The sequence below is a fragment of the Amphibalanus amphitrite genome, unplaced genomic scaffold (genome assembly GCF_019059575.1).
Source record: "Amphibalanus amphitrite isolate SeventyFive unplaced genomic scaffold, NRLGWU_Aamphi_draft 001144F_arrow, whole genome shotgun sequence".
NCBI lineage: Eukaryota > Metazoa > Arthropoda > Thecostraca > Balanomorpha > Balanidae > Amphibalanus > Amphibalanus amphitrite.
The window spans coordinates 1-12,390 of NW_024882638.1; the positions used below are offsets into that span (position 1 = coordinate 1).

Sequence of the window (12,390 nt, forward strand, 5' to 3'; positions counted from 1 at the left end):
ATGTGTAAATGTGATCCCCATTACCACTCTGCCGCCACCTGGCCACTGATAGACATAACGGGAGTATCGTGTACGCTATACCTACATACTACATAGGCCTTAGTACCCTGTGATGCGGTCTTACGAGTCCTCGTAATATGCTGGTCCTCTATATACTACCTCCGCGTCCTTTTCTCTGTTCCTGTATGTACACTGAATAAATATGAATTCTATCTGACGTTTGCTGCATGCACCTAAACGTGAACAGGCGGGGGAGAACGAAATGAGGGAACGGGAAGAACGAAATGAGGGTAGAGTAAAATGAATGACAGCCTGATGAAGGGCGCGTAAATGGAGCGAGGCATACCAGGTGTTGAATTGTGCGAAATGTGCTTGGATTGTGGCGAAGCCTAGAAAACCGGCAATGACCCAGTATACGAAACGGATTGGAGCACGAGAAGCGCGGCAGTAATGGTAGTACTTTGCGGCTAGGCGGAATTGGAAACGCCGGAGCCGAAAACCGCCAGCGCTTGGTAGGTGGGTCGCCTGTAGTTAATTAATTATCAGGTCATCAGCACCTGGCTCATTACCGTGCCGCCCCTCCCCCCAATGCGGCAGAGACAATTTTAACAGCTCTCTATGATGATGCAACGCCGTCGGCGGACTGTGGCCCTGGTGGGTGCCGTAGTGGCGGACACCCAGTCTGTCGTCATGGAGGAGGCGACGGTTCTTTGGGCCACTCGGACACCCATGGCGCACGTGCACGGAGCTCGGGTGGCCTGGTCACAGCGCCTCCTCTGCGGCTGCAGCCGTGTCAATAAGCAGGGAGCTGCTGCAGCTGCCTGACGTGACCGATCTCCGAGCTCCTCCCCTCCCAGAACCCCCTCAGACCCCCCCAGACTGACCCCTCCCCTCAGCTCGTCGAGCTGCGGGAGGGGTCGGTGGGCGGGCGGCGGGGCGGGCTGCGCCGTCGGCCGCTGTCAGGGCTCGCGGTGACGGTCGGACGGTCACACCGGGGCTCCGTCTCCACCCGTCATGGGTCTCCGTCGCGCCGGCGGACACCGGATACCGACTCACTCAGCCTCGCTGTTTATTTGTGTGTGTCCTACGAGGATGATGGCGAAAACGAGCGGCGCAGATCGGAGCGCGCCGACAGGGCCTGCGTGCGACTCCGTGTGTAAATAATCCGCTCATGTCATAAATCCAGTGCTGGATGACGTATTATCCACATAGTTTTGGTGTTTATTTATATTTGTTGCTATGGTACTGATAGCAATTATAATTGGAGGATAATATTAACAATTAGGTATGTCGAGTGCATTCGTTGGATCATGGCACATCAAGGCGATGGAGTGCGTTCTCACACCTCTTGTAAATATACAGGGGGTAAATATAATGTGTATAGCTCCTAAGCCACATAGCGAGCTTAAATTTGCGTTCGAATGGTCATCATCTTTTTTCTTTAAAAATGCACCAATCAACTGTTTGAGTCAGGCCTTATGTCAAGTCGGCAGAGTACAGTGTCCGTAGGTCTTCGAAGGTCGCTTTTCTCCGATATTGATATTTTGATATCGACTCATAGCTCGGGAACTGATGGAGGTACGACATCGAGGAAAGAAGCCTTCGATCCCTAGCTCTTACGAAGCTCTTACGAAGCCTATCCGTAGTTTGCCGTTCATCTATCATGTCATCGCGTTCACTGTTAGAGCTCCACCAAGCGATAGCCGGTCGTCAAGTCTGACCTTTCGTGGCTAGTCAACAACAGCGTCAGGCGCTTAGGCGGCGCCCACCCCATGTTTTTAACATGTCATTCAAGTTCAATCCATTTAAGTGGCACGTGAGGTCATGAGCTCTGTATACTTTGACGCCGGATGAGACTGATGGTCAGTGGTCGGTCAGGCGCTGACTGTAACGTGATAGCTTCAGGGACTGATGACTTACCTTCAAACGGCACGTTCATGATATTTACTGTCTATTGCGGTTCTTCTGATCTCAAGTGCTAACTGTTTAGATCATTGCCTAAGCAGTTTGTCTGTTTATCGTCTGTCTGTCCGTCAGTTGAACGCCCCCTTTCCTCCTCAGGCTGCCGTAGAGACCGTATTTTCAATGTTCATCTCGCTCCTCAGGCTGCTGTGTTTGTATGTCCGCTTGTCTGCCTGTCTGCCTGTGGCTGTACTAGTCGTATGTATCAGTCGTCCCACTCTCAGGCTGTTGTGTCTGCCTCTCTACCATTGTCTCCATCAGTCAGACGTCCCGTCCGTCTTCCCCCTCAGGCTGCTGCAGACGGCCGAGATGCTGAAGCCGTCGTCGACCTCTGCTCCGTCCGGAGACGACTCCTCCACCGACCACTACCCGCGGCTCGTCTTTGTCCATAACCGCAGCACGCTGGCCCACTTCCAGCCAGACAACATCAGACAACTGCAGGTAAAGTGCCGGATGACAGACAACTGCACTTACGTACCGGACAGAATCCGACAGTTACAGGTATTTGTATTTGTATTTGCCATCGTAGAGCGGTCCACTCAAAGTGTGGCTATTAAGCTCCGAGTCAAACATGGTCGCTGTCATGGATAAAAAAAAACACACACACACACACACACACACGCACACATACACGGTACACAGGGCTACCCCTGTGCTGTGGCGGCGACGGCTGTCGGAACGGTCACGTTCGGTGGAGATCCAGCAGGCGTCTCTTCACGGTACGTGAAAAACGCTGCTGGCTAAGCGGTGTCAGGTCACTCGACAGCCGGTTGTAGAGGGCAGGTGCCCTCGAGCAAAAGCGTCTCTTGCCGGTCTCGGTGTTGGACCTCGGCACGTAGAGTTGTCCGTCCTGCCTCGTGCGCCGGGACCGCCGGTCACCGTTGCACACGAATGCAGCCGCCAGTGACTCGGGCTCGCCACCAGCAATCACCTTGTGCGCCAGACACAGTGTACGGTGGTCGGCCATGTGCTGAGCGGGCAGCCAGCCAAGTTTCCCGCGCAGGTCACTAACATGATCAAATTTTCTCTTTCCAAAAATGACTCGTGCAGCAAAGTTCAGTACCTTTTGAATTCTGTCAATGTTTTTCTTAGTGCCGTTGCCGTAGACGGAAAGGCAGTATGTGACCTGCGAGAGAACCAAGGCGGCTACTAGTGTCTTGATGACACCGACAGGCAGGACGTGACGGACATGTGACAGCGCGACAAGAGTACCGCTGCATCGCCTGCCGACGACACCCACGTGACTGTCCCATGATAATTTCTGGTCGAAAATAACGCCAAGATTTTTTACCTCGCGGCAAGGTACGAGGTCAGTGTTGCGGAAGGCAATTTTGAAGTCTGGAAGGCCGCGCAAATTTTGACCTGTTCCGAGAGTGATGAGCTGTGTTTTGTTTGCGTTTACTTTAAGGGCGTTTGCGCAGAACCACTGATCCAAAGCAGTCAATGAATTTTCCATGCTATGAATAACAGCCGAAAGTTCGTTCTTTTTGCCAGAGACAATCACCTGGGTGTCGTCAGCGTACTGCACGACACTTGCACCCGCAGCGAACAGTGACATGTCATTTGCAAACACGGTAAACAAGAGGGGGCCCAGGGCAGACCCCTGGAAAACCCCCATCGAGTTCGGCATCGGCGGGGAGACGCTGGCAGCTCCAGTGTGGTCTCTGAGTGACACACTCTGGGTATGGCCGGTCAGGTAAGCTTTAAACCACTGAACATCCACACCGTGCAGCTCGAGTTTCCGAAGTAAAATGTCATGGTCGATAATATCAAAACACTTGCTCAGGTCAATAAGACATAAGAGGGTGATCTCCCCGCCGTCGGCAGCTGTGAGGATTTGGTCGGTTACGGTAGCCAGCGCGGTTTCCGTCGAATGGCGCGGACGGAAACCGTGCTGGCTGGGGGATAGGAGGTGGTTGGAGGATAGGTAATGGTAAAGCTGCCGCTGGACAACGCGCTCTACTAGTTTGGCGATGGTGGGGATGATGGAAATAGGACGGAAGTTGGAAGGATCGGATGGGTCGCCGGTCTTGAAGATGGGGTGAATGAGCGAATGTTTCCAGGTTGGAGGGTAGTCGGATTGGGTGAGACATGCGTTAATGATATGTAGGATGACATAGCCGACGGCGGGGAAGCCAGCCTTCAGAGCACGAGCACACAAACCATCAGATCCGCACGCAGGCGAGTTCCTCATGCTGTACAGCGCGATCGTCAGCGTATCGAGGTCGATGGGAGAGACTGAGAAGCCGCAGGCCCCCACACGCGGCAGGCGGCAGGGCAGGTCTGCCGCGTGCTCGGCCGCATCGGCCACCTCCGCCGCCACCCTCGGCCCGACAGACACGAAATACTCATTCAGCGCGCTCGGTGATAGCTGTGGTGAGGTGACATCTCGCTTCCGGCCAGCAACAACACTCCGAATGTTGCGCCACACGGTGTGGGGTCCCTGCTCCTTGATACGGGACTCTATGGCCAGGCGCGTGTCGCGGCGGATGGCGGACCGGACAGATCGGTTCAGATCGCGGTATTCGCTCGAGTCACGGCCGAGGGTGCGCAGAGCGCCGCGGCGGCTCGCCATCAAGTCCTTAGTGGCGGCCGTGACCGGCGGGGCAGATGGGTTGTGAACCTTGCGGCTCCGTATCGGCGCGTGCTTGTCCAGAACAGGTATGTAGAGTGATAAAAAAGCTCGCCACTTCCCATCGACCGTCTCAGATGTAAAAACGTCACTCCAGTCACAGCACTGTAAATCGAACAGAAACGCACCCGAGTCTATCCTAGCGAGTGGGCGTGACCGCGACACCACAGTGTGCGATCGTGGACGGCGCGGCACACTGAGGCTACAACTAACGATGCGATGTGGGCTAAAATCACAATGTTTATTGCGGCGCGGCGTTGCTACGTTAAGACGATTGACAATGAGAACATCTAAGAGCGATCCAGAGGTAAATGTCGGGCCAGTCACTAGTTGAGAGAGCGAGTAATCATCTAAAAACACTTCTAAACGAGCTCTGGCTGGTGCCGGAGGGGGTTTGAGGAGGTCACAGTTCAGATCCCCGCCAATAATAATGGTCACATTCGGGTGATCGAGCAGCGCCCTCTGTAGCTGGGCCTCCAGGTCCCCGAAGTCGGCGTCGAGCGCCGCAGCCGTGCAGCGCGGCGGCCGGTAGATGGAGCCGATCAGAAGGCGCCGTCCGCGGTCCAGCGTCACCGTCGACCAGACGGCCTCCAGTCGGCTGTCTTGAGGACGCGGCGTCGCCGGCCGGTACGCAGCCGTCGACAGGCCGTCTCTCGTGGCGATGGCCACACCTCCGTAGCCGCGTCCGCCCGGCCTGTCAACGCGCTGCACGGAATAGCCGGGCAGCACTAGCAGTCGGTCGGGGACGGAGGGCTTCAGCCACGTCTCCGCCAGAATCAAAATGTCAAATTTACTGTGATGGAGCTCTTCTGTTAGTTCAGGCAGTTTCGGCAGCAGCGACTGCACATTCAGCGCGCCAACCAGCAGGCCGCCCGCCGTTACGGTCCCGGCGCGCCGGCCCCGGCGGCCGCGCGCTCCGCGGCGCTGCGGACGCCGCCCGCCACCGCGGGCCGGCGCGACCAGTCGCGGGTCACGGCCGAGCTCAGCCGCCGGTCGGGGCCCGGGCGGCCCGTCCGCGGCCGTCAGCGAGGTACGCCGGGGCTCGGGCGATCCGCCCACCGCCGGCCCCCGCGGCCGGGCGGCCGGGCGGCCGGCGGCAGGCCGGGCACGAGCGGGGTCGGCCCGGGGCCGCACGGCGTCACGACCGCGGTCAGGCGTCGGTGAAGGTGTCGGTGAAGGTGTCACCACAGCATCACGTCGGCTCCGAGGACAGGCCGGTCTCCGGTGAGCGACGCCGCGTCGCAGTTGCTGGTCTTAGTCTCGGTGCTTGGCTGGTTCCGTCACCGGCACGGGGGCCGGGCAGGCCGCCGTTACCAGAACACGGACGACGGCGAGTAGTACTAACAGGCGGGTGAGGTCCCGATGCATGACCACGTCACCTCAGTGTCACTAGAGAGCTCAAGGCACGGCCACAACTCACTCCAATCGCTCTCACACTCGCTCTCACGCAGGACAGGCACAGAGCGGCTAGAAGGGTCGGGAGCGAGCAGCGCTCGCGACCGCACGCAGCGGCGCGCTCAGCTGAACTGGTAACAGCTGAACTGGTAAAGGTAACGTACCGGACGGTGTCAGACAACTGCAGGTGAAGTACCGCACAACGTCAAACAACTGCAGATACCGACCGGACAGACAACTGCAGGTAACGTACCGGACGGTGTCAGAAAACTGCAGGTGAAGTAGCGGGCAACGTCAAACAACTGCAGGTAACGTACAGGATAACAGACAACTGCAGGTAACGTACCGGATGGTGTCAGACAACTGCAGATGAAGTACCGGACAACGTCAAACAACTGCAGGTAACGTACCGGATTGTGTCAGACAAGTGCAGGTAAAGTACCGGACAACATAAGACAATGTCAGGTAGCGCAGCGGACAGCCTCAGACAAGTGCATGTGCCTTCGCACCGTCAAACACCACTTTTCTGGATCCTTCATGGGATGCGTAATACGGTTATACTTATTGGGCTACTTGGCCGGCGACTGCGGTGCATCTTCCATCTGCGGACCGCCGGTCTGCCGCGCCTTTAATACCATATGTCACAGGACTGACTAGCTGGATCACAGGACTAGCCGGGCAGCTGGGTGATGCAACAGAAAAACACGGACCGGCGGGCTTACTACGCCGTGTGCCTGGAAGAATATTTACCCATGTGACACGTAGCGACGGTATGGCCTCTCGGGCTCGATTCTGATTGATGTCGTCCGCGTCATTCTGGTAAGTGATGGGAGTGTCTGCTGCTGACATTGGAAAGGAATGCAAATATGGTTTGAACTATGCCGAAACATAGTTCCTTGTTGTCTTTCAGAGTGAAACCTCGTCGACATACTGGACCCCTGGCCGATGCGTGTTTGCTATACGCTGTACTACCAGAGTGTCAAGCGTTTGGTTATGCGTGTGTATTCCGGGAAGCTTGCCTATTTGCGCCACTGTATTCTGGGTGACCAGAGTGATAAGTCTGCGGTCGCATATGTGTTTTAGGAATTTTACCGGTCTCAATTCAGCCACTCTCTGTGTTTGTTCCAGGAGTTTTACCGGTCTGTATTCAGCCACTCTCTGTGTGTTTGTCAGGAGTTTTACCGGTCCGCTTTCAGCCACTCTCTGTGTTTGTCAGGAGTTTTACCGGTCGGCGTTCAGCCAATCGAATCTGTGTTTGTCAAGAGTTTTACCGGTCTGTATTCAGCCACTCTCTGTGTGTTTGTCAGGAGTTTTATCGGTCTGCTTTCAGCCACTCTCTGTGTTTGTTCCAGGAGTTTTACCGGTCTGTATTCAGCCACTCTCTCTGTGTTTTTCAGGAGTTTTACCGGTCGGCGTTCAGTCAGTCGAGTCTGTGTGTGACCAGCGACATTGGAGTGGGCAGTGGCGGCGTGCTGCCCCAGGCGAGCCCGGAGACCACCGGTCCGCCCGTCAACCTGCTGCTGCTGCCAGAGTTCCTGCCTGGAGAGGAGGGCGTCGTAGCAGGTACGGGCGCCGGGCGCGGCACTGGACAGCGTCGCGGGTAGGTCAGATATCTCACAGTATGCAGATCTCAGAGGGGAGAGGTTACACAGCGTGCAGGTCAAAGGTTACAGGTCAGGGGTCACATGACCCTCAGGTCAGATGTGGTACAATAAACAGGTCGGAGGTTCACAGCACACAGGTAAGAGGTCACAGACAACGCATGTCAGACTTCGCCCTGGGCGCGGGTCAAAGTCCACTCTCAATGTATCAGGGGATAGAAAAATGGGATGCTTCAACTGCGTGATGCAGTCTCTTTTTTGCCTTCCGTTCAAAACTGCCGAAAGCAAACATTGTGCAATATGCTTTACTGTGTAGTCATTGCACAGGCTCTTCATGCTACCTGTCCAGGAGGCGAATTTCGTGGTTTCGCCAACGCTTTGGTGAATCATACCGTTGCAACGGTATGATTATGACATGACCTCGCGTGTCTCTTCGTAAACAGACCCATCATTAGGGACTCCGTGTTTGATTGCGTGTTTGCCATCACGCGACTCGCGTTTGTTCTGCGAGCGCGTGGAAGGACGCGGGTACCCGAGCGTGTGATCGTTGGGCGGTGTTTACAAACAGCTCTCATCCCCGGAGCCTGGCCTGAGGAGGAAGTGCACCGGGTAGCCATGAGCAGATGCTGGTTTCACGCACCAGTTCCTGAGTGTGGGAGCGAAGTGCGTCCGTGCCGCGGCCCGCTGTGGCACATCTCCCGCGCCGCACGGGTTGTGTTGTGGACGATATCCAGAGCTACATTGTATACGCTTAGATGAGCTCGGTCAAACTGAGTTCTGTTTTTTTTTTTGCCAGGTCATTTTAAGTTTGACTTGTGTTTTGCGCTGTTGCAAACAGGCGCAAAGTGAAGGATTGCTGTCGGGTTCAGTTTCAACCAAATTTGGAATTTTGGGTTGGAAAATTTGGGTTTTTGAAAATTTGGGTTGGAACGAGCTTGGGTCAGAGGATTTGGGCTTTGTCTGGGGAGAAGAATCAGATGGGTGTAGGTAGAATGACCGTGGCAAAGGCTTGCACCATGCTTCTTGGATGGTTTATTCCAGCCATATCTGTAACGACTTACCAATGCAAAATTTAAACTACAAACCAGATGTTCTTTTTTATGAATTTAATCACATTTCTTTTCCCTCGTTATCTTTCCATTGTGGCACTCTAATGACCTCACCTACTTACTATACTACCTACGATATTTGTGTGCACAATGAACAAAGCCTTCCGGATCGCGTCTGTTTGCATAAGCCCGTGACGGGCAAGTGGCGCCCATCATGGTTAAGTGACAATAATAAACTGCTATCAGGAAGTAACGTAGAGTGCCGACATGCAAGGGTCTTTGACAACGTCTCAGGCATTAGTGTGGTCGCCCTACCATGCCGAATACACACGATCTTCAGACTAGCTCATGTGTACATACGCTGCTCGTACCAATATTGATGGCGATCGACGTGGCTCTAGCCCTCGCATGTGTGCGGCGTTTGCCGGCGTCTAATGTGTAGGGGGGGGGGGGGGGGTCGGTTATACCCCTCTACCGTTCGGCCCCTGATTGAGCTAGAGCCTCGTGGAAAAAACGAGCGTGTTTTCCGTGACGAGAGGAAGCCGATGATACCCAATTTTAAGGTCCTAGGTCATTGGTTGACCTTCCAGGTCAGGTCAATGACCCAAAGTTCGGGAAAATTGGGACCCGCTAGAACTTCGTAAAGGGAAGCTGATACTTTTTTTCGGGGCGCTGATCACGAATTTCATGCTAGTTTTGATCACAGATGTTTCATGCATTTAGGCCAGGTCGGGTCGGGTCGGGTCAGGTCAGGTCAACCAGGAGGCGTAATGCCAGGTATTTATAGTAGGTGTCAACTACCACTGACACTTGACAGCTTCGTAACATGTTACGAAGGCACCAAAACTTTTGCATAAATGTTCAAATGGTTGCTAAACTCGAAATCAGCTAAAAAAAAAAACAGCCTAGAAACGTGTAAAACTCGCAAAAGCGAACCAAGGTCACCACAGGTCAGTGACCCGACCTTACTTTCTCGTGAACTTGACAGTCACCATAATGCATGGGACCAACATTATTTCACATGTTTGAATGTTTAAAACCACAAAAGACTGCAAACGCGTGGATAATGTGAGCTGACATACGCCGAATCGCGATTCCAGCTAAACAAGGTCTCGTGAAATAGGTCACAGGTCAAAGGTCATTTGGAGCAGTGGCCATGACATTTTCAGGGTAGGTGTAAAATTGATCAACTCGAGGGTACTGAATGTTTCGTCGCGATCGGCCGCCTTTTGAGCGAGATATTCGCGAGAAACCGAGGGGGTCCATCCGACTCCCCCCCTTTACAAGTGCGAGGGCTAATGAACATTTTATGATATTCATGAACAGATAATTCGACCAAGCAGCTCTCAAAGTTATTTGTTGTTTTTCGTTGCGACTGCTGTCATAAATGCCAGCCGCGGCATGCCGACACTTGGCGTCGGCCCGTGTTTGGGAGGGGGCCGACGGACCTATTTCGTCAGGTGATGGCGTGGTGTTCGGGCCGATATAGAAGTACGGGATCACGGTCTGACACTCGGGCCGTCCCCTGCAGCCCACCTGGCTGGCCCTGCCCCTGTCCCAGCCGCCGCCGCCCACACCGATATAGAGCCGTCCTGCCAGCCGGTGGCGCTCCTGGCATCGTCCCGGGGTCAGGGGGTCCAGCCGGGGTCACAGGCTAGTCTGATCGGCGGCGGGCGGCACACCAGGTTACTGATTAACGGCACAACGGGTCACCTGAGAGTTGGAAGTTTTTACACCAGATTACCATAAACCGGCTGATTTGTCTGTGATCTGAGCTTATCTCAACAGTTCTTCTTCTGACCCTTCATACTGTAGCTCATCTCCGCCCTGTGCTTGGCCCTTTCTGTTCCTCTATCCTACTCGGCCTAAGCTTGCTCTCAACAAGAGTCGATTCTCTCAGTGACTGACCCACCGCTGTGTTCCAGATGATGAGGCCGGCCAGCAGGAGCCGCTGCAGTGTGACCTGACCGGTCACTGGGGCCTACAGACGCTGGTGGAGGCGCTGCGGTCAGAGGTGTTTCGACTGCCGCAGCTGCCGCTCTCCAACCAGCCGCTCTCCGAGAAACACTGGTACGTCAGATGGAGTGGACGATCCTTCACCGGTCTCTCTCCCTCTCCCCTCTCTCTCTCTCTCTCTCTCTCTCTCTCTCTCTCTCTCTCTCTCACTCTCTCTCTCTCTCTCTCCCTCTCTCTCTCTCTCTCTCTCTCTCTCATTCTCTCCCTCTCCCTCTCTCTCTCTCTCTCTCTCTCTCTCTCTCTCTCTCTCTCTCTCTCTCTCTCTCTCTCTCTCTCTCTCTCTCTCTCTCTCTCTCTCTCTCTCTCTCTCTCTCTCTCTCTCTCCTCTATTCCCTACATATCTCCTCCTACCTCTATCCAACGTGTATACGGCCCTTGGAACACACCCCGCCCTCCACTGCGCGCTGACATGTGGCGCTCCTCATCCACCAAGCCGTGGATATGGATTAGGACTAGCTGACATAGATCTTCAGAGCCCTTACTCCACTCCTTTGGATACACGCCTCCGTGTTAAGTCGTCTGTCCCAGTAGTAAGCTCATGTGTCCAAACAGAACGAGGGCTGTCTGGTGCTGGGGTTTGTCCGCCGGAACTTTCCGACCTCGATCCCCTCCTCTGCCGGGGGCGCTGTCACGACTCTGCCGCCCTGTGGGGCGGTGACGCAGCGACCAGACACCGGTCGTCGGCCGCTGCCGTCTCACGCCGTCACTGGTCGTGTCACGCCCGGTGCTCCGGCCGTGATACCATGTCACGGCGGCGGCGATACACCCCCCTCTCGGCCGGATAGACACAGACACTGCCGACACGGGCATCCAGGCGGATAATTTCCAAATGAGACTCCAGCTGCGGCTTCGTCCGTACTCCGTATCATTCTGCAAAGAGCATTCACTGATTTATTGGAAATGAGAGGTAATATACATAGATCTCTACACCTCTTTGCTTGGTGTTCAGAGGTCTGTGGAAATAGCCAATTCTGCCTCCCCTTGGGAGTATTTATCCATTGGGTTTGTGTAATCCTTACGTCCTGTTTATATCCGTTATCAGTTTCCAAGGGGATCAATTGTGTGATTTATCACAACCGTTAGACTGATGAAATAGTAAGCTACTGTCAAATGTGTACCTACTAGGCTTCATGCCTACCATTATATAATAACTATCATATAGATATGGTATCGAAATAACTGCAAGGTGACTGCCATCACATAATACTAAATAAACATAATATCGCAATAATTAAAGATGTGATTTATGATAAAGATAATTGAATATGTTGACACAGTCGAGTGGTCGTTTCTTATAGCAGTCAAGGCTTCTTCTTAGATTCAGCTTTGTCTTGTACTCCAAGGATATATCAAACGAGAGAATATTATCAAATCCGTCTCTGACACGACAGGTATCACTACGCCGTGCGAATGTGGGACAGTGTGCGCAAGAGCTCCTTCTTCCACGAATACAGCCGCTTGTGACACGACTGCTCCGAGGTAGCTGTGGCGAGAAGGCTTGGAACAGGACGGGGCCCAGCGAACGATCCGCTGGCGACCAGTCAACGAGTCGAATAACGGGTGATCGTCGGACGAACCTAAAGGGCTACCAGATGACGCTGGTCCTTCACATTCCCGTGTTTGCTCTGGGATCAAAATACATCTGAAGATGAGCACACCAGCCGCCACGCTGGTGTTAGAATAAACATAAAATAAACAAGGCCTCCCATGGCGGACTACCGCACACGCATGGTCG

At 54.3% G+C, this 12,390-nt stretch overlaps 1 protein-coding gene across 2 annotated transcripts; it reads left to right on the forward strand.

Moving 5' to 3' along the window:
* The first annotated feature begins 2,233 nt into the window (after positions 1-2,233).
* Positions 2,234-12,390, forward strand: LOC122370550 (protein SMG9-like). Of its 2 annotated transcripts, XM_043346228.1 has the most exons (5): positions 2,234-2,403; positions 7,206-7,237; positions 7,419-7,552; positions 10,565-10,709; positions 12,047-12,390. In XM_043346228.1, exons 1-5 carry the CDS (start codon positions 2,272-2,274, stop codon positions 12,117-12,119), a joined length of 516 nt encoding a protein of 171 aa, XP_043202163.1. In that variant the 5' UTR covers positions 2,234-2,271; the 3' UTR covers positions 12,120-12,390. The 2 variants fall into 2 exon arrangements, with proteins under 2 accessions (XP_043202163.1, XP_043202162.1); XM_043346227.1 differs by lacking the exon at positions 7,206-7,237 and having other exon boundaries at positions 2,235-2,403; positions 7,387-7,552.